Source organism: Plutella xylostella, chromosome 15, assembly GCF_932276165.1.
Source record: "Plutella xylostella chromosome 15, ilPluXylo3.1, whole genome shotgun sequence".
NCBI classification, from domain to species: Eukaryota; Metazoa; Arthropoda; class Insecta; order Lepidoptera; family Plutellidae; genus Plutella; species Plutella xylostella.
Window position 1 is genome coordinate 7516450 of NC_063995.1, and position 23178 is coordinate 7539627.

General features: G+C 43.2%; 1 protein-coding gene across 1 annotated transcript; it reads right to left on the bottom strand.

Annotated features, from left to right (window-relative positions):
* Positions 1–5789: 5789 nt before the first annotated feature.
* LOC105392706 (protein kinase C-binding protein 1) lies at positions 5790–23141 on the bottom strand. Its single transcript, XM_048625699.1, has 22 exons — positions 22903–23141; positions 21452–22677; positions 20947–21191; positions 20064–20148; positions 18339–18519; positions 16210–16380; positions 15258–15433; positions 14429–14539; positions 14005–14132; positions 13583–13609; positions 13392–13478; positions 11696–13164; positions 11077–11396; positions 10742–10885; positions 10334–10456; positions 9868–10012; positions 9141–9264; positions 8512–8635; positions 8221–8292; positions 7828–7936; positions 7384–7484; positions 5790–6917 (listed from the first exon to the last, which is right to left on the bottom strand). The coding sequence occupies exons 2-22, from the start codon at positions 22670–22672 to the stop codon at positions 6810–6812; spliced, it is 5271 nt and encodes a 1756-aa protein (XP_048481656.1). The 5' UTR covers positions 22673–22677; positions 22903–23141; the 3' UTR covers positions 5790–6809.
* Positions 23142–23178: the final 37 nt, after the last annotated feature.

Here is a 23178-nt window from a genome sequence, read left to right on the forward strand (position 1 = left end):
TCATGTAAACAAACCAAATTGTCACGATTACTCCGTAATCACATACATTTGATGATCAATTATGAACATAGTCTGATTTCAAGGAACGCACCATTGTTTTCACATTATCTTCAACACGATTTAAATTGTATTTATAAGTTAAATTTGTTAAAACATTTGCAACGTAAAAATTTCGAAGTATTTGACAAGCTGTCATCTTAGTTTTTTACTCATCGAACTCTATAAGTCATTGAAAAGTTAGTGTTGTTCGTAATCTGAAGTTACCTTTTAATTTTAATTTAATAAATTATTTTAATTTAATATTATTTGAATACAATAAAAAATAATTTTCAAGAGCTTAATATAATTAACCAAAACGAAAAAAGGAAGAGGAAGAAATGAAAAAGCTCGACGGCATTTTAGACACGGCAAGCGATGACACAGTGGTTCCATTTCATCATCATCATCATGTCCTCCACACCGTATCCGGCGACGGCGACTCCTGAATGTTCAATCCGGGTTGTTGTTTTGGTGGGCTCTGATGTGACTTGCAAAGCCAAACTTCGTCTTGAAAACACGACTACAAGGCGTACAGTACAGTTGGCCAGACGAGTTGTACGTGTAGTTGTAGGAGGGCTTCGGTCTGGTTTTCCGTGCCTGGCGTTTTGCATCAAGGTCTTCCAGACGCTTCTGTTCGAAACGGTCCACATTTGTGTGGACGGTATGACGCCATTCTGGTCTACTACGCGCACGCTCCTCCCAACTCTTTGTCGGAATGTTGCAAGCCACAAGATTACGTTTAAGTACGTCTTTGTAGCGCAGATATTGTCCACCCTGCTTGCGCTTCCCGCACGAGAGTTCGGAGTAGAAAACTGCCTTTGGCAATCTACTATCGTCCATGCGTAAGACGTGTCCGCTCCATCTTAATTGTTGCTTTGCAATGAGAGACTCAACTCCAGACAGTTTGGATCGACGTAGGACTTCAGTGTTCGGTATACGATCCTGCCATTTAATTCGCAGAATGGATCTTAAACACTTAAGGTGGAAGGTGTCAAGCTGCTTGATGTCTGCTTTGTAACAGCACCACGTCTCGGCGGCGTACAATAAGATAGGCAGTATTATGGCCTTGTATACTAGTAACTTAGTCTGAAGTTTCAGGTCACGTGAGTTCCAGACGCGTGATTTTAGTTTTCCGAAGGCATTTGCAGCACCTGCTATTCGGGCTGGTATCTCAGATGCAAGGGTGTTATCATTCCTTAACCGACTGCCTAAGTATTTAAATACTGAAACTTCTTCCAGTGCTGTGCTGTCCAAGGTGATATCAGAATGATCCTTGCCACATCCTCTGGCGGGCTGCTTTAGCACTTGGGTCTTACTGGTACTTATAACCAGACCAAATTTGCGGCACGATGAGTGTAAATTGTCCACATACGTCTGAAGAGACTCAGCAGCATCAGCCATTAGGCACACGTCGTCGGCGTATAAAATATCCATTATAGCTGTTTGGGTAACCTTCTGTTTAGCTCTAAACCGTGACAGGTCAAAAATACTCCTGTCAGTTCTCGAGCTGATCTGGATAAAACCATTACAAGTCCTAGCCGCATCACGCATTACCGAAGCAAAGTATATACTGAATAAAGTGGGGGCTAAGACACAGCCCTGCTTTACGCCACTGGTTACTGGGAAATGGTCTGAAAAGTTATTTTCGTGTCGAACTCTCACCATCATATTTTCGTGGAACTGACGGATTATGTTTAACAACTTTTCAGGACAACCAGCTTTCTTTAACACGATCCACAAGGCTTCACGCGGCACTCTGTCGAATGCCTTTTCCAAGTCAACAAAACACATGTAAAGAGGACGGTATTGTTCGAGGCATTTTTCTTGGATTTGTCTAACGACAAATATGGCGTCAACTGTACCTCTTCCTGGACGAAAACCACATTGTGTTTCTGGGAGCATACTTTCGGCGTGTTGGGATAGACGGGTGTTAATGATGTGGGCCAAGATCTTCCCAGCTGCTGAGAGAAGAGAGATGCCTCTGTACGATCCGCAATCAGCTATATCACCTTTGCCTTTGTACAATTTACAGATGGAAGCATCTCTCCAATCTTGCGGGACGACTTCACATTCCCATATTTTCAGGATCAGTTCAAATAACCTGTTATTTATGTGTGGGCCGCCATATTTGTATATTTCGGACGGTAAACTGTCTGTTCCAGGTGTCTTAGCATTCTTCATTCTCTTTAGCGCAGCCATATATTCTTCAAAAGATGGGGGTTCCGCCAGATCTTCCACAGTCGGTAAACTTTGAAGAGCGTCTATGTACAGCAGGTCAGTCGTCTGGGCATTTGGATTCAGAACATCCTGAAAATGTTCAGCCCACCGAGCTAAAACATCTTTCTGCTCAGTTAGCCGTTGCGTCTTGTCCTTGCTGAGAATTGGTGCTACCTTTTTAGGTTTAGGGCCAAAGACAGTCGACAAGCTTTCAAAAAATCTACCGGACTGATTCGTGTCAGCGTAGCGCTGGATTTCAGTGGCTTTTTCCAACCACCATTTGTCCTTGAGGGCACGCACTTTCAGTTTAAGACTGTAATGTGCCTTTCTCCGCTCAGAGACATCTTTAGAAAGAAGAGAGCGTCTGTAGTCCACTACCAACTTCTGGATTTCCACTTCGGATTCATCGAACCAGTCTTGGTTTTTCCGCTCTGGTTTTCCTAATACTTCGGTGGCACAGTTATGGAGATTTTCGGCATAAGAACGCCATATATCATCAACAGATGCACCTTCCCCAGTCTCTGGCATATTGGCAACAAAGGCAACATCCAGGTCCTCTGCTAGTGAACGGTTGCTGATTAATTTTTCACAGTCTATCTTTGCTGGGTTCTTGTGTGAAGCTCGACGTGGATTTTTCAGTTGTAATCGCAACTTTGATCGAACCATTCGATGGTCGGTCCAGCCCTGGGCTCCCCTCATCACACGGGTGATTAGTACTTCACCGAGATCTCTCTTGCGAACAATCACATAGTCTAAGAGGTGCCAATGCTTAGATCTCGGATGCATCCACGTGGTTTTAAACTTTTCAGGCAGACGAAAGTTGGTGTTTGTGATAGCGAGATCATGTTCGGCACAGACTGTAAGGAGGTCAAGACCATTGGAATTACATTTTCCGACTCCATGACGCCCAAGTACGCCGTTCCAAGCACCATGATCCCTGCCAACGCGAGCGTTGAAATCACCCAGCAATAGGATCTTATCAGCAGCAGGTATTTTGCTGAGGACTTGATTTAGTTCATAATAGAACTTGGTTTTTTCTTCGTCTGGAGAAGGCAGTGTAGGGGCATATACGCTAATCAGGTGGATATACTTGTTAGATGACAAAGGAAGTCTAAGCGTAATTATTCTGTCATTAATGCCTTTTGGTAATTCTTGGAGTTTTTGCGCCAACCGGTTTCGCACAGCGAAACCAACTCCACTAGCTGCCCTCTCAGACCTTGATTTCCCGCTCCAGTAGTAAGTGTACCCTCCACGCTGCTCGCAAAGCTCTCCTGAGTCACTAAGGTGGGTCTCACTAATTGCCGCAATGTCTACATTGTATCTGGCCAGCTCCATCGCAATTAAGGCCGTCTTTCTTTCAGGACACAAGCTCGAATCACTGTCCAAGAGTGTGCGAACATTCCATGTTGCTGCGATTATGTTTTGGGTAAACTGCTTCTTTTTGCGACCGCATTAAGATGGTGAATAGGTGACCGCGGTTTGACACCCATTTTAAAGAAGAGACAGGCTATGTTTAGGCCACCTTTTCTAGGCCCCTCCCCGGATTGGGGAAAGCAGAGCGCTCCCTAAATAGGGCTGCTTTGTCGTCAACTGAGCTGCCGAACTGGTTCCCTGTCTCAATCGGAACACAAAGCGACCATCACCAGAAGACCGCCTACGTGCAGATGCCAACTAAGGTTCAGAATCACCTATCCTCCCCCCACCGCCGGCTCTCCATCGCCGCAGGGCTTGCACATTATCCTCAAAACATGCAGGAGTCATCTGCGCGTGAATATATTATAGTGGACAAGCAGTTGCGCGGGTGCAAGTCCACTCCCTCGACCTCGACCTCCCTGTGCCGGTGGATCGGATGGCCGATACGACCAGCAGGAGGTAGGGTTGCAGGAGAATGGCCACATATCGCTAGAAGGATCCCGACATGTGCCCTTTAAGGCACCACTCCACGTGCCTTGCCTCATCGCTGTATGCAATCGTTTATGAAGAACACGTATCGCAACCGAGTAAGGACTTTTGCGCTAAAAGGAGGATCACCCTTAGACTCTCTGCACTAGTATAGTAACTACCAGTGGGCGATGGGGTCGTCACATCCCGACGCCAGACCAGACGCCAGTAGACGCCGTACCGAAGGTATTCTTCTCCGCCGTTGCTGCCGTCTTCGCCCGTATCCCTGGGCAGGGGTCCACGTTATACCCCGTGGAACTGGGTCCCTGCCGAACTTAGCCATCTTCTCACTCCGGCCTACTGAACTGAGAGATGCCCACCCCCGCGACGAGGACGCGTCGGACTGGAATTACCCCGATAGTTGACAGAGAAGGTAACTCTGCCTACCTCGGGGCCGGGTTAATGCCCTTGTATGGTTCCAAGAGCAAAGGTTCCATTTATAATTACGGTCACCGGCGACACTTCTGATAGTGATGATGAAGAAGACGAAGATTTAAATTTGTTTTAATAAACACTTTTTTATATATAATCAGTTTTATTTTATAGTCTATGGCTTATATATTCAATCTAATTAATAGAACACTATGACATCACTATGGGCATAAACAATACGCTGTCAATGTCAGTCCGCCATATTTGTTTACATGATTGTTGGATTCTATTGCAAACGACTATAGGATAGAAAAATAGATGTGATTATGCTGTTATACTTTGTATTTTTAGTTTGTTGATTTTGTTTACTTATTCTAATGTCTCTGATTGTTTGCTTAATAATTAGTGAATATTTAGAAAATCAAATAAAAACTTATGTTAACTGCTGGTCAGTGCTGTACCCACTTGCTTAACTATAATAAGATTAGTATTAATTAGACTTATGCTGAACAATTGAACATCATAAATTGATAATATTGATGTATTTTTTTATTTCCCTGATGATAGGTCATGTTATCATGTATCTAAATCTGTGTTGTTCAGTGTATACCGTATACCCTCTAATACTGTTATTTTGTCCTCTCACATATACTGAACTGTCAGACTACACATTTTTTTCAAATTACCCACTCGTCTGTCTTCAATATACTAACTACCTACCTCCATACCATTTCTGTATTCCTGGTACATCAAGAAGGATTTCAAGACAGCTTTGAAAGGCATAGAAAAATATACTAGGAATCATGTTAAGGTTTTTTAAATGCATTATTTATGCAGCTGCCCGCCATTGCCAGTTTGCTTTGTGTGATGGCAGTAGTGCAGTAGATGGCACCTGAAGAAGAAAATGTGTACACTTGTCCAAAATTAATAATGCACATGCAGATCTTCACACCCTAATCATTAAATCGTAAGAGCCTTAAACAAAACACTTGCATTTTGCACCTTGTGTGGAAGAAATAGGAGTCAATATCATGTGTCACATAATCGAAAACAACCGATCTGTCAAAGATTTCTATGCGCATTATCAATTTTGGAGCACTGTACCTAGGTTGATCGGGGTTTCCAATATCTCAGTGTTATTTTGATGTTGCCGTCGTATTATAAATTTTAGGTACTTAAGGATACACTCGAACATCTAAGGTTACATAGTAAAACAATAGTTATTTTGAGACTGTCTTTATTGAAACTAAATATTTCATACCCTACATAATGTAATGATAAAAAAATACTATTTACAATACTAAAATTATCAGTTGGATAGTCAGTTGCAGTATCCATTACTTATTTATTGTAATTAAAAAGACATGAGTAGGTAATGAAAACAATAAGATTTGCATGCATCTATGTATACTTGTTTAGGTAAGTAAGCCTGATGAAGAAGGCATTGTACAATATTCGAGACCACATTAATACTTTGGAATAATATCAGCCTGTATTGTTGTTCTAGATAAAATGATTCAGTCTGATATGAAGCCAAAACATACATTATTTTAGTATCCGTTATCATGTCAGAACTAGACTAGAACATAATTTAAAATCACAACATCCATTTAAATACCAATGAAAGAGTTTTCCCTTGCTGGCAGTACGAGCTTAACTATTTCCCTACGCCTATGCGGATATATATCACTGATCACATGTTGCTTCCAAAAAGTGAACTTGGTTACATAATTTTTACAATATGTACAACAGTATACAGAAAATCGCTAAAGTTATTTTATTACCGTCGAACGTCTATAGGATAACGACCAAAAATTTACAACGCATTATTGCCAAGTAATCTCTAAATGCAACATTGTTTCACAAAACTTGTGGATGAACACATTTTCTTATCAGACACTGAAAGCCCGATGAATGCCACCCAAAAAAGAACAATACAACATAAATTTAAGAGGATATCAGTCTTAAACTATCGTTAAAGTATTCTAATGAAGTCACGAGCGGTCAACTCTGGCACGGCCTAGCGAACTATACATTCATCTAAACCCTTCGGAATTAAGCCTACCAATTATTCGCATGAACACTGTAAATCAAGGCAGCTGCTTGAGTAGCAGAGAATGCCGGATATACCGCTTTAAGTCCACAATACATGCCACAACACCGAGTTATTACTGATTTACATCACTTGGCTTATTGCCAGTTCGCTGGTCGCCGCTCGTGGTGGCGAGGAGCAGCACAGATCAGTTGAGCACGAGCGACGGGTTGCCCGACGCGTTGGCGCCCACGATCAGGTACCCGCCCGACGTCACCACCTTCTTGGACGCCGCGTTCTCTTCGCTGTTCATTATCTGGGAAATTTACGGTCAATTATTTTAACTTAAAGCCAGCGTGGTGGACTAGGCCTAAAACCCTTCCTTCGTAGGAAGTAGACCCGAGCCCCTGGGGACGAGATGAGTTGTGATAATTATTTATAGAATTTATTCTAATTGTTCATTTACTTATCTATTTCTAGATATACGGATAAGCGTGCGTCTTAAACGGCTATTGCAGTGCATGAAAAAGAACCTGCTACTATCATCCATTCAAAGCGTCTATGAAAACAATCATCACAATAATCGGGAAGTTAATGGTAGGCTACAATACTATCCAATATGGTTTTAATTGGGTATACTAATAGCATGCCTCCGCCGGGCTTGCGGAGTGGACAAAGTTCGTCACTAAACAGCAGACAACCTACTCGTTCTCCAGCATTCAACTCCTCTGCGCCCGGTAGCCTCGCCCGTCCACCGCCGGACACGGGCCGCTCGCACCTACCTGCTTGTTGAGCAGCAGCGAGCTGGGCTGCGCGCCGCCCGGCTTGTACGTGCCCACGCACTTCACCAGCGGGTTGCCGCCCTTGTCCTCGACCATACTTACTGGAAGGAGAGACAACGCATAATTATTTTAGTGATTAGCATGGAGATTGCACAACGTTGCTTGATAATACATGTATGACATTAAATATACATAAATTAGTGTGATTACTGGCTTTGGTCATCTATTAGCTTATGTTATATGCGTTTAATTTTCCTTCAAAAATAGTATCAGTGAGAGACATCCATTTACTGAACTGAACAACATAGGTTAGGCTTTTAACTCCCCTTGGATGTATTATCTGCTATTCATGTATTTGCAGCAAGGAGGCGCAGGCGCAGATGTCCGCCATTTTCGTACATTAATGTCTATTAACTGTTACCACAATGATGTTGATACACGTACCTATAATAGAGGGTTTCCCGGCGGCGGGCGCGGGCGGCGCGCACAGCCGCGGCGGCCCCGGCTTGCCGCCCGCCGTCACCACCGTCGAGGACCCCACCTTCTGCAACACCTGGTGTCGAATACACACGTAGTCATTAGGAGAAGAAACACAGTATCTTATATATTCTATCTGTGAGCTGAAATAGCAGTAGGATGGCCATTATATGCCGAAGAACGTGCGTGGAATAAATGAGTTTTCGAGCATAGCGTTCTCAGACCCACTGGCGAGTAGTGGCTGGACAGTTGACGATTGCGGGCTCATGATATTGATGATGATGAATAATTACGTCTCCTCACAAACTCTATCAACATCCAACAATAAATAGAATATTATTTCCCTTTCTAGATACTTACTGGGGGCGGGTTGTCGGGCATGTTGTCGTCAGTCAGGTCCACGCTGTTGTCTTTGTTACCATTGTTGTTATCCTGTTCAACAAATAAATGTTTTAGTTTGACTATAGTATTGACTAGATTTGTAAAAAATCATCTCGTACCAAATTCTTTAAAATGTGTGTAAACAAGAACATCGCAATTAAATTACGTGATTAGCTTCAATATTCTCTGACTGTCCAGGATATGCCGGACACATATTAGAAACAGGACTGTCCAGTCTACTATAATGTAGGTGACAAGCGAGTGACTCACGTGCGTCCTGGGCTGCGTGCACACGTAGAAGTGCTGCGGCCAGTGCGCGCGCTGGCACGGGTAGTCGCAGTACGACGTGTTCCAGCAGCAGTAGAACTGCGCCTCTTGCTGGCAGTTTGCGCACCTGGAACACCAAAACATGTAACTGTAGAAACATGTAAGGCAACGTTTGTTTACACACCGATGTTTCTACAGGAGCGTATGTATGATTGGTCATTAAATTTATAGGCCTCTTCTGAAAATATTTCTGTGCGCGTCATGCGGCACTTTGTCACATACATAATTTAAAAATCAAAACAGTCAGACTATTGCCTAGTTTTACCATAGTCTGTAAGATCATTAACACCCCTGTTACATTGTAAAGTCATCAATTATACGTCATATCCATATTATTATTAAATTCTTGAGAGATGTTTCAAAAGTCAACAACTAATCACTTGTTATGATCTAACAGACTATGGTAAACTGGGGCTTAGCTTGGGATGCCCTCAAGTCGGATGACCTTAGACAGGTATACGTTAGTTGGTTGGATTAGAAAGCCATAGGACAGTATTGTGGCGTTCCTTAGCAGAAACCAATGTCCATTCTCCAGCTGTCTTCAATCATGCCAGACTCATCTCCGCACTCACCACTGCCTGGACTTGGCGTGCTTGACGGCGGCGCTGGTCTCGGCCTGCGCGTGCCGCCGCGCCTGCTCCGTGAGCCGCGCGCGCTCCTTCTCGAACGTCGTGCGCATCTCTACTAGCACCAGCTCTGGAATAGAAGGGGCATGGGGGTCAGATTGATGGAAGCTTTTGTTACAAAGGGGGTCAGATTGTTGAAAGCTTTGTTATAGATTGTTGGCAAATGCTTGACAGGCACCGATTTAGGTGCCTTTGGGGTGAATTTAAGGATATTTATTTATTCATTGTAACAAAACATAGTCAAGTGCCTCACTCATAATCATACTCGTTATTGTCACGATACCTAGTTTCTGCGGATATTGCGGTTGTTGGTGTCATGTGTCATGATACCTAGTCACTACTGATGTCATGATATTAGTTGTGGTGTCATGATACCTAGTTGCTTCGGATGTCATGATACTAGTTGTTGGTGTCATGATACTAGTTGGTGGTGTCATGAAACTAGTTGCTGGCGTCATGATACTTAGTTGCTTCTGACGTCATGATACTAGTTGCTGGTGTCATGATACCTAGTTGCTTCTGACGTCATGATACTAGTTGTTGATGTCATGATACCTAGTCGCTACTGAAGTCATTATCCCGTCATGATCCCTAGTTCCTGTGAATGTCACGGTACGACCGCAGCGCCGCGAGCTTGTCTCTATGTGTCTTGTAGAGTACAATCAACACTCACGGTGGTTGTGTTGCTGCTCGTGCAGCTGCTGCTGGTGGCGCCACTGCAGCTGCTCCAGCTGCAGCCGCAGCGCCGCCAGCTGGGCCGCCGGCGCGTCCACCTTCTCGATGGTGTCTTGCAGCATGGCGCGGAAGAAGTCCGCTATCTGAGGGGGAAACATAGAAGATTAAGTGAAAGCGTTCGAAGGGTTCAAGCTTGCAAAAAATGACAAACAACACGATTTAAAATAGGTTTTACAATAAACGCTTCTAAAAAAATACGTTACTGCTATATGGTAAACGACTGAGGGTTCTAAGATTTCATCATGCACGTAGGATTGCGCGGCATTATAAGTTAATTTGGTACTATGAAATCATTTTTAGAGGGTATCACAATACGGGGCAAGCCCTCGTGCGTATTGAAATCCTTAAAATATTTACAACACCCGCCCTTTATAAGGAATCACACAGTATCTGATGAAGCTCACCTTATTAGCGTTCTGGTTGAGCAGCGCAGTCACGGGCCCGGCGGCGGCGGGGGCTGGGGGCTCCCCGGCCGGCCCGCCGTCTAGCGGCGTCGCCAGGGTGGGCTTCTGCTGCAATCTGGGGGGCTGGGGAAATAAACGAACTGTTAGTTATTTAGAAGTGTGATTTTTTAATGCAGCTATACAAAAATATAAAGTAGGGATTTCCACAAAGCAAATATGTATGTCAATAACACTTTCACGAGTCACACGGCAGTAAAACATTAAACACCTGATAATAAATACCATCCATATCTGTTTGTAAAAAAGTACTTGACCCGGCCGGGATTCAAATTCAAAATATCGGTACTTGAGCCATCTACGCTTCCGGGTCGTCACCAGGATGATGGTAATACATAACGTAATTCTCACCTCTCCCGGTTGTGTGTCGTTGTTAGGTTTATTGGCCGGCACGGTGACAGAGGTAAGTGTCGGCGGCGAAACGGGTTGCGACGAGCTCGACGATACGGTCACCGGCTCCGGGGCGCCGTTCACTAGCGGCGGGGTCGGTGGCCGCTGCGGGGAGGAGGGGGTTGTCATAACGGAAATAATATAAAATTAAGAAGAGGGAAGCAGATATCGGACTGATAGGCAGATGTTATTTCTTCTGTATGGAACTGAATTCCCGATGGATGCCGCCGCAAATAGCGTACAATGATACCACATTATTTGAACTATACTTTAAATTATAATAAATTTATACTCACTTCCACACCACCCACAGACATCATGGGTTGCAGACTGAAGGTCCACTGTCCATTGACGCTCGTGATCAGAGGAACCGTGTGGACTGTAGTGGGGACACCACCGACTTGCCCCAGCGGACCCACTTGACCCAGTTGCCCCACTTGACCAAGTTGCCCCAATTGACCTAATTGCCCCAAAGGCCCTAACTGCGCAAGTTGCCCCATTTGGGAAATAGTGGGCATCTGGGTCAGAGTGGGCACAGACGAAGAGTTGCTGGTCACAGATGAAGGAGTCACGACCGTCATGACGGGGGTCGTCACTGTGTTTACCATCGAGTTTGCTGCAAGAGCAAAAAATACAATTTAAGTAGGTATTTAAGTAAGGTAGGTATTAAATTATTTGATTACTTTAAAAAGTAATCAAATAATTTATTGGATATGGGTTCATTTACACAGCATAAATATACAAAATATATCGTTATACAGTAATGTGCTGATAGAATTTAATCCGCCACTGCCGAATAAAAACGTATTATAAATACGATAAAGCAGATCATATAAAATTTATGCTTTGGGAATGAACCGTAGATTTAACGGGTGATCAAGCTACCCAATGGTTACTGGATCAAGGTACACTTACAACAGCTAGCCACAGCGGAGTTGACGGACATCTGCGGGCGCAGCGCGGGCGGCGCGGGCCCGTTGGCCGGCGCGGCGGCGCGGGGCGGCGGGCGCGCGGGCGGCGCCTGCTGCGGCGGCTGGATCGGGATGTACACCATCGAGTTCTTACTGTTCAGCTCCGACCGCCCTTCTCCACTCTTCTGCGGCTGAGGGAACGTCTTGCGCGCCTTCGGCCGGATCTCGGGCGCCTTGACTTGCGCCGCCGGCTTGCGGATGCAAGGAACTGATGGACCCGCCACGACCTTGTTGATCCGCACCTCACGCAGGTTGGTGACCTGCTGAGGGTTCACGGGCCGTAAGCGCATTGTGTTCAACAAGTTTAGCTTTTCAGTTTGACGGTCCGCGTCTTCGAAGTCCATTGGTTCCGCTTTCACTTCGACCTCGACTTTGTCAGCGTCGGTGGGTTTTTCTTTGGCGGCGGGTGGTGACGTCATTCTGGCGAATGCTCGCACACCTACACGGCCGACTATCGGAGGCTCCGCATTACTGCGTAGTTTCTGCAGCTTGGCTACAGCATCCTTCATCGTACTCACGCTATCCGTACTGGTAGGTATGAATATGCAAGAGTTGGAGGTCGCCTCTCTGACCGGTGACTTCGTCTTTGACATGTCTGTTTGCGATAAGCTGCGGACGTTGGTAATAGTGGGGAAGCAGGGGTCGTTCTTTTTGGCTAAAACGGCTAGGCTTGTGTCGTCATCGTCGAATACGATGCTGTCTTTCAAAGACTTGGACGTTTTCGCTTTAGGAGTAGAGGTGTTTCTGTCTGTGATGGATTTGTTAGCATCATCTTTAGACTTATCTTTGTTGGTGCTAGTATTAGCATCGTTCTTTTTAGCTACAGGTTTGTCATTCTTAGGCGTTGGGGTGCCTGGCTTTTTAGCTTTGACTATAACACTGTACTGTACTGGTTTGTTTGGGTCGCTGGTCGGACTGTCTCTTTGTGCCGTTTTAGCTTTCTTCACCTTATCCGCTTCTTTAGGAGTGTTGACTTTAGGAGTCTGTTTGTTGGGTTCTTTTGGAGTATTTACTTTAGGCGTTTGTTTATTAGCTGGTTTAGACGTGGACGCGGGGGTAGAAGCTCGAGTTTGTCTCGGAGTAGTAACTGTTTTGTCAACTTTATCTGTGTCTTTCTGTGGTTTTGGCGACGCCGCTGGTTTGTCTTCGCTCTTACGGATATCTACAACTTTTTTCGCTTCTTTTTTATGAGTATCAGCTTTGTTATCTTTCTGGTTGGGTTCAGTCTTGCTTGTTTCAGTGGCAGCTCCGGTGCTGGACACTCGTTTCCGTTTCTCGGAGGCGGGCGCGGGCGCGGGCGCGGCGGTGGTGGCGCCCTCTAGCGCCGACCGGCGACGCTTGCGGAGAACTATTGTCACTTCCGGATCCGCTTTGTTATCCTTCTCTGTGCTGTCCACTTCCATCTTTTTGACACTAGAGATGAATAAATAATTGTTTAGTAAAGTAGGTATAGAATATTAAATGATTCTGCGTACATTTAAATGTTAGACAGGATCTATCAAAGCACAGCTCAAACTAGTGGTTTGATTAAGCTGAAATACGACATTGGAATTTTAACTATTCAGGATAATAAACTCTAAAGTTTGAAAAGCTATTACTTACCTTACATACATCATATATTTTGATTAAACATCACAAACCTTTTTTCATCTTCTTTCGTTGCCTCCGCAGGTTTTTCTGTTCCATTAGATGTTTTATTTTCTGCGGCATCGTCTTCGTTTTTTTCTCTAAAATGAATAATATAATATTAGTTAATCATAAATTATACAATATATAGCAATATTGACATATGTATTTTATTACATACCTACAAATATAATTATTCCTGTACCTTTTGATCGTGTATATGGGAATCCTTCTGGGTGGTTTGCAAGAAATTAGAAAAAAATATTAGCTTTGTGTTAAGATGAAATGTTGTGGCGCTCCTTGGGAGAGGCCAATGTCCAGCAGTGGATGATTATTGGCTGATGATGATGATGATGAAGATGAAATGTGATATGTACAATGTTGTGCATCCTAGAATAATACATAATGCTATCTATCGTAAGGAAACCTAGCTAGGTTCTACATGTGTACCCTAAGTGCATTGTGCTCATTAAAAAAACGGCGATACGTGACGCTTGCGAGTTACTCTACGCTTGCGAGTCATCTCTGACTAAGAGATTACAGTTACTTGTATGTTCACACAGGGAAATTTTATAAGTGACGCTCGCTAGTATCGAATATAAACAGTAGTAGGTATAATCCCCTCACCCGTCAGTCCTGTGCGAGTCCTTGCGTGTCTTGGCGGCGGGGCGCGGGCGCGCGGGGGAGGGGGAGCTCTGCGGCTTCTTTTTGAGTGCTTGCGTGGGCGACGGGCACTCGGGCTCGTAGCTCGGGATCTAGCGACGCCATGGTGAATATGTTAGATTTTTGGGACTTAAAAGGTATATCGGTCATAGCTTTACTATACTCAATGGAAATGGATATTTAAATGAAAGTACAGTCTGCATAGTGGTACAATGTAAGCTGATCCCGCTCTGAGTGAAAATCATAATTCTGAGCAAGGCCATAAATTTGTGGCCTCGAAAATTAGTAATCGACAGAATTAGAGACACAGAATCTGGTAAAATCAAAGCTTATATTTCTTTAGGAACGCGGAATGTTACTTGTTATGTGCAGCAGTGGTATTACTTACCATAATTTTGAGTTGTTCATTCAGATTCCCCGGCTCGAACTGCACCTTGAAGGCAGGGTACACGAACTTGCCGAACTTTCTGGAGATGTTGCGAATGTGCTGCTCCGCTTCCTAGAATATTAGAAGATAATTGCTATAAATTATGGAAGAAATAGTGAACTATAAGTCATCATGATGACTCTGGGCATGAACATCGAATGAGGAAAGATACGCGATGCGTGCTAATAATGGATATAATAACTTAATTCACCTCTTCATTTAGCTACCATCCTGAGATTCTAGCACGCATAATGTAGGCGGTTTAATTTACATAATGAATCAAGTTTTATATGTAACATAATCATCTCATAATCTCATCAATACCAAAAACAAAAGAAAGCGCTACCCATCGCGACGCATAAATCCTGCCCAAGACAACGCAATCTGTAAACTCAACAACAAACTTATCTACTTTGTTATAACACTCGCTAGCTTAACGAACAGAAATAAATAAATAAACCCTCACCTGCATACTATCCAATATATCCTGTCGCTTCGTCCTGAAGTTGTTCGGGTCCTTCTCGGAATCTTTTATTTATTTATACTTTATTACACAATTTACTACAGTAATAATGTACAATCAATCAAGTTGTACACGTAACATAATCATCCCATCAATACCAAAAACAAAAGAACGCGCTACATATCGCATCACTCATAAATCCTGCCCAAGGGAAATCCACCCGTAAACACAACACCCCCACCTGCATACTACCTAGTATATCCTGCCGGAAGTGTGAACATAATCATCTCATCATCTCTCGAACGCGTTACCAATAGGATTTTTTACCTGCATACTATCCAATATATCCTGCCGCTTCGTCCTGAAGTTGTTCGGGTCCTTCTCTGAGTAGAGGAAGCAGTCCCGGGCCGGCACCCAGGCGCGGTCGTGCGCGCCGAAGAACCGCACGTCCACCATGCCCGAGCTGTTGGTCGACATGCCCTTGGCTGGCCAGTAGGGGAAACCTGGGAGATGAGGTTAGTTTAGTTAAGTATTTAGTATCAGAAATACTTGGTATAGTTAGTCGTTGCTAGCAATACAAATAACCGCTTCCTAGAAGGGTGTGACAGATAGGGTAAAATGGCGAGACGCACAGCCAGGGTCAGCATAATCAGAAGCTTAAAAGAAGAAAACAAACTTGCCTGAGATCTATGCTATGCTATGCAACTATGGTGCTATGATGTGAAAGTTATTGGTTCCCTTCAGTGCTATGCTACTCGTATGAAACGCATCCATAGCAACGCAGAATTTAATATATCAACAAACCCACCTTTCAGCTTAGCCCACAGCAGCACATGCGGGGTAGAACACACGTCGGTGAACCAGGTGGGGCGGTGGCTGTGCGCGCCCGCGTAGCACTCCGGGCACGCCTCGATCTCCACATTTATCATTGTTACTTTATAACAATGTATTGTTTGTTACTTTACTCCTTACCAATATAGATCTATAGCTTCGATTCGCCTCCAAATATTTTCCCCAGCTTTCTCTAGTGCCAATCTGTCACTATCTAGCGTAGCACTTCGGACACGCCTCCATCTCCACATTTATCATTGTCACTTTACTTAATAACCATCTATTTACCTTGTTTTTTACCAATACAGTCTCCGGCGTCTATATAACGCCACGCTAGCTTCGTTTAGCCTTAAGTATAGATTTTTTGGGAAAGATTGCTTAGTTTTTTTGTAGTGGCAATAGACGTCCTTTTTTCTTGACATTATTAGATTTATTTATTATAAACTACCTTTCAGCTTAGCCCACAGCAGCACATGAGGGGTAGAGCACACGTCGGTGAACCAGGTGGGGCGGCGGCTGTGCGCGCCCGCGTAGCACTCCGGACACGCCTCGATCTCGCTCATCTCCGCGCGGCAGCAGCGGACTAGCGCGCGCGCAGCGGCTGTGAGTTTTGATTGCACTGGAATAGAGGTGGAAAAGAATTTAATGATTGTTGAGTAGAGAAGTGGAGGTTGGATGAAGAAGCCTGAGGAAAGTTTTGTGGCGTAATCTGTAGATAAATTTAAATAGACTTTTGTTTTGTGGACTATTGGGTGTCGATATTTATTTAGGTATATCAGATGTACCTAAAATTATACACCCACAACTGTTATTTCCAAACTCTTATAGCGTAGCAATGCGTGTTATCAAGAGTTTGTAGCCTCCGTTCTTCGACGAAGAGCCCGGAATGGAGAGTAATTTATTTGTCTTTCGTCTTAAATTATGTTATTGTACATATTTCTTTCAATCCCGCTTACGGCTCGGTTACGAAATCCGCATGATAATATAATGTTTAGTGAACCTTCCGCTCTTCTATTGTATATCTTTGACCTCTACGGACCCATAAAGAGTCAAAAACAACACTCACGGGTGTTAAATATGATGCTGTTGTGCAGGATCCACTGCGCGTCGGACACGAAGGCCTCGGTGCTGCCGTACACGCCCGCCGCGATGCTGTCCCGCACCAGCTGCAGGTCCCCCGCGTGCACCACGCACTTGCCGCAGTCGGGCTACATGTGCCGTGTGTGACACCCGAGACTGTCGGGCTACATGTGCCGGATGTGTGACACCCGAGACTGGCATTTAGATACTAGCATCGCGCGAGGATGGAAGTAACTTTTGGTTCTATCTTTATGTTATATCACTTTAAACCAGGTTTAACGGTGGTTTTCGATGATAGCCCTTGTATCTATTATACTAAGTAGAATCCAAATCCCGCGAGGATGAAAGAAAATTACGAAAGAAGCATGATCTTTCAACGTTCCGCCCTTTGGGTCTATCTTTGCGTTATGTAACTTTAAACCAGGTTTAACGGTGGTTTAACACGTTTTTATGGAGATCTCGAATGGCTTTTACTACGTGGCATCAAATTCACCGATACTACATCAAACAACTTGACTCACGAGTATTAAATATGATGCTGTTGTGCAGGATCCACTGCGCGTCGGACACGAAGGCCTCGGTGCTGCCGTACACGCCCGCCGCGATGCTGTCCCGCACCAGCTGCAGGTCCACCGCGTGCACCACGCACTTGTCGTAGTCGGGCTACATGTGCCGTGTGTGACACCCGAGACTGTCGGGCTACATGTGCCGGATGTGTGACACCCGAGAATGGCATTTAGGTACTAGCATCGCGCGAGGGTAGAAGCAAATGTCGACAGTCTCGGGATGAAATCAGCATGATAATTAGGTATGTTCCGTCATCGTTCCGCCGTCATTTGGCTCTATCTCTATCTGGTTAACTTCAAACCAGGTTTATCGGTGGTTTAACCCGTTCGTTTATGTGGCGAGCCTCATGCCACTACATCAAACAACGCAACTCACGGGTATTAAATATGATGCTGTTGTGGAGGATCCACTGCGCGTCGGACACGAAGGCCTCGGTGCTGCCGTACACGCCCGCCGCGATGCTGTCCCGCACCAGCTGCAGGTCCACCGCGTGCACCACGTACATGCCGCAGTCGGGCTACATGTGCCGTGTGTGACACCCGAGACTGTCGGGCTACATGTGCCGGATGTGTGACACCCGAGACTGGCAGTTAGATACTAGCATCGTGCGAGGGTGGAAGCAAATGGCGACAATCTCGGTATATTAAATGGCGACAATCCCGGTATATTAAATGGCGACAATACCGGTATATTAAATGGCGACAATACCGGTATATTAAATGGCGACAATCCCTGTATATCGCGACAAAAACGTTCTGTCAACCTTCCACCCAAGTAACTAAACTGTATTACTTACCACAAAAAAGGTTAAACTAAGTTTAACGGTGGTATGACACAGTGGGTATTTAAACACGTTTCTGTGGTAATATAGTGTCTTTTGCTACGTGGAATCTACCATAGAGTATATTTAAATCAAACAATGCCACTCACGAGTGTTAAATATGATGCTATTGTGCAGGATCCACTGCGCGTCGGACACGAAGGCCTCGGTGCTGCCGTACACGCCCGCCGCGATGCTGTCCCGCACCAGCTGCAGGTCCACCGCGTGAACGACATATTTGTCATAGTCTGGGAAGGTGGTCCGGTCCACGGGGGTCAGGAATGGCTCCACCTGTGGAAGGGTGGGGGTTAGTGTGGTAGGTTTGGTGATAATTCTGGGGCCACACTAACGGGAAATGACAATAATTACCGCGGTAATGGGCGTTAATCGTAGGTATAATTCAGAATCAAATGATTTAAGGTATATTTTACATTGTTTACTATTGTGTGGATCGCCCATTAGTGCGGTAGGTGTAGCGGTAAGGGCAGTTGGGGCTGGCTGGTGTGAGTGGCGAATGAGTTCACAACGGTGATAAAGAAAGAATATTTGAGAATCTAGTTTTGAAGCTAAGATATTTATAAGCAGGTGACTAATTAATTTATCACAGCTACAATGGATCTGTTTGTAATGGACTCAATATTTATGAAAATGTGAACCTTATCTTACTAGTATAATTATGTATGTAAGTAATTAAATTATGTAGTACTCAAACTAACTTATTCTATTCTACTTTACATTTGTACACATAAGAAAACGTACATATTGAGTATATCCCGGAGTCCCCAAGGAACATTTATTAAAGGCAAAATGAAGTTCGCATTGCTTTTTCAAATTATAGTCATGAAAAATGCAGGGATGAATAATGTAACTAGTAACTACGCAGTTCATTTGAGTTTTAAATAGTTGTGATTATACTAGGTACTACATATATAAATTAAGTTATTAGAGTATTATATTATTGACAATTATTCTTATCATACATTGGCGTCGTCTCTCCGCCTAACTAGGCTGTTCACGGAGAATACTCTTGTAACTTATCCGTGAAAGTGAAACTCCTTTACAACAGCGTAATAGTCGTTACACGGTAGGTATTTTACAGTTAGGTACATGTTTTAGCGTTAGTACCTAGTTCAATTTGTTTATAAACAGAAATTTATTAGCTTATTTGTATTGACTTCCAAACATACTCAAATTGTGTGCTAACAAAGTAACTAATATCGATATTAGCATCGAAAGAGTTTAAATCTGTAACAGATTAACATTATCATACGATTAACAAAACATCCATCGGAGCAAATTCGATCGCGTTTCACTCTAGCACACAGCGCCGGCGAAAGTACCACACCACACGCACACACGCATACACCACACACACAAGCATGCAGACTGCTGCATATACCTATGCGCAAGTATTTATAGACGCGAGCGAGACGGGTGATATCGATCGCTACGTGCAAGAGAGAGAAAAAAAACGGCGTGGCGTCCCTCTTGCATAGCTACCTACGTAGATATCTGGCAAGGTCATATTCTGCCGCGCTCGCACTACTCTCGCAACCAACGTTACAATTCAATAGAATCTCCCGCCTGCGTCGTATCTTTGTATTACGTCTGATAAACTGTTGTATTGTAATGCAGCACAGAATTAGGCTCTCCCGATGTTTTAATCTGGTCTGGCGTTTTACAAAATGGCGGTGTGTAGATATTCGTTTATTAACGGAACCCGGCTAGGCAGATTACGTCATGGAAAAATATTGTTATTGTCGCCAGATGGAGTTTGAGTTTACTAACATTTCTGGTTACAAACATTGCATTAATAATGAATAAGAAACATTTACCCCATTGAGTTCAGTCATTCTCTTCAAGGCGTATTTGAGGAGGTCACAGAGCATTCCTGGTTTTACCTTCTTCATGACTGGCGATCTGGAAATTGATAGAAATAGAAACATATTTATAAAAATATATTAATGGTTTTCGTTTTCACCATATGCAATTACATAAATTATATGTTAATTATTCCTTGAACCTGAATAAACATAATCAGCCGATAGTAACACCTATGTATTGCCTTGTATCTAAAAATAACTTATAAAGTCAAATATAAAAATATAATGCGTAATAACATAAGTAATGTTAGATGTTTATGTTGTGTTTATGCATACAAAATCTTTATGAACTTTCAAGGATTACTTATTATGTATTTTCTAAATTGTTTTCTAGGATATTAACATTGTCAGATCATAATAAATTGTAGCCCCTTGGGGCAGCATACACTCTTTATAATAAACATGTACATATCCGATTAAAGTTAAGCAATCTGTATTTACTGAGAACAAAAATTACATTCTAATAATGTGGGGTAGATGACGAACGGAATGTTATGTTTTTGTAGGTTTATATGAATTTACATGTAGTTGTAGGCACACTAGGGCAACTAAGGTTAAATTGATTACTAAATTTTTTTCAGCAGAATAGAAAGTAATAGGTTATTAACTTACAGACTATTTTATTCATAAAATAAATCAATTTAAAATTTATAGAGTAGAGAACAGGCTGTATGACTATAACCTTTTTGCTCCAAAATTTTATTAGTTTACTATCGCAATGACATGACAATAACACATAATCAACATGAAAATTATGCAAAGAATGTATTTTAGACCACTAATACAACTAACTAACAATCGCGTTGCCAACAGAAATCAATAAAAAATCACTCACCGCGTTTCAGAGCTCTCAGCGTGTAAAATGGTTATGCATTTTGGACACACCCAGTTCTTCTCAAGGCTGAGTTTAGTTCTCTCTGGACCCGACAGGCACTTGAAGTGGAAGGTTCTGGGGCACACTGTGCACTTGGCTGGCGGGTTCTTCTCGTCCTGGTCATCCTCGATCCAGTGGCAGCGCCAGCAGTACGGGTCTGACCGCAACTTGTTGGAGTTCAGCACTGGAGGCAGTGGGGGAGGCTGCTAAACAAATAAATGGTCATTGGGAATATTGTTAATGATGGCATATAAGTTGTTATAAATTGTACTACATACCCTCATAGTTCAATTTGCTTACTAAGTTGGATACAAGATGCAATATTTGTATGAAAATACTATTACAAGTCAAGATAGCTAGTCTATTTGACATTTGACTTTGCAAGACAAAAGACAAACATAATGAACCTCCTTACTGTTTTTGAAGTTTATAAAAAGGATTGGCCACTCTGGCTGGTAACACTTACTTTTTCTTCCATCTTTTTCTTTTTCGGAGTACTCGGTGCACTGTCATTCAGGGAGTCTTTTTTCTTGGAGTCCTCTGAAGGCTCCTCAGTGTCAGCCTCTTCCTTAGAGTGTTTAGCATTTACCGTGTTAAGAAACTGCTTGTTTTTAGTCACAAATTCAGGGTTCTGAGACCTCATGGATCTTTTAAGGTTAGCCTTTTCAGATTTTTCACTACAGCTACTCTTCTGTGAGTTGCAACTCTCTCTCCTGTGGCCCTGAATCTTATCAGCATTTACAGAAGTGTTCAAACTTGAGTTTGAACTATCTAACAGTTGCCTTGACTTCCTTGTTTTAGTTGTTAGCTGAGTGCATTCGCTAATAATTTTAGATTCTTTAGCTGAAGCTATAAGAGACTTCAGTTCCCGGCTAATGCTTTTATTGTGGTCTTTCTCTGAAGCTGTTTCTGAGACCGATGCTAGTGTCTCTTGTGAGTCATTGGAGATTGTCTCGCTCCGCACATCAATAGGAACAAACACCACCACTTCATCTTTGTCCCTGTCATCATTTTCATGATCACCACTCTCCGCTGGTGCCTCATGTTGGCTGGACATGTTGGCATCAGTTTCATTTTCAGACTCAACTTTATTAAAAGATTCAGGAACTTTTTCTGGAGACTTTTGTTTCTTTTCTGGAGATTTCACCTTCTCAACTGTTTGAACTATTTCTGGAGTAGTTTGAATTTTTTCAGGTGTCTTCGTCTTTATTTCTCCACTATTTTGAATATTTTCAACAACTGTTTTAATCTTCTCTGGTGTCTTAACTGTTTGAACAGTATTTATTGCTGTACTATCTATTATTATTGATGATTCTTCTAAATCCTTATTGCTTTTAGACAAACCCGTATCTACTGGCTGTAGTACTGGGTCTTGCGTTATTTTTATTGGTGTTCTTATATTTTTTTCAGGGGTTTTTACAGACACAGGTAGGGTGTCTTTTACGGGGGTCCTCTGGATTCGTTCTTCAGTAGGACATTTAGTAGGTGTTGTTTTTCCCACAGGCTGCTTTGATTCAGGTGTGTTTGAGTCAATACTCTCATCTTGATCATCATCCTTGAGCTCTATAATATCCACAATAGTTTCAGCCACTGTGGTGGTGGTGGACCCGGGCATCTCTGCAGGCAGTATGTCCTGGGTAGTGGAGGACACATCAGTCTCCATCTGGCTATCTACATTCTCCTCCATGCTGACTGTAACAGATAACCAGAAAATCAAAACAATGAGTGGTGTTTATTATAAAGCTGGGGATGTGTGAAATTATACTGCAATAGAGATAAATTAATCAAAGCCGTTATAGGTACTGACAAAAGACGGCTAGGTTCATTCAGCAGCCGGTCACTAGCAAGCACAGTCGTCGAGCAAGCCCAGTAATGCCTTCTTTCAATACAATCATACAAATACATGGACAAACATACCTCACGTTCTGTGCTATTGGCACAGGTTATTGTCTCCGATCTTCACAGACAGGGTTCACTATTTCACAACCACTTTGATTATCTATAACATCGATGCTTTTTTTAACTAACAATACTTGTATAATGTAAAAGATTCAGCTGTACGACGAGGGCAAAAATTTAGACATTGGGTCCGCTGTCGTACGTATGGAATAAAGATAGATATCTTCTGTTCTGTGATTGGTCAACTTCTACAGATGGAGTTGTTTTGAAATATTCCTATCCTTGTCTGGTATT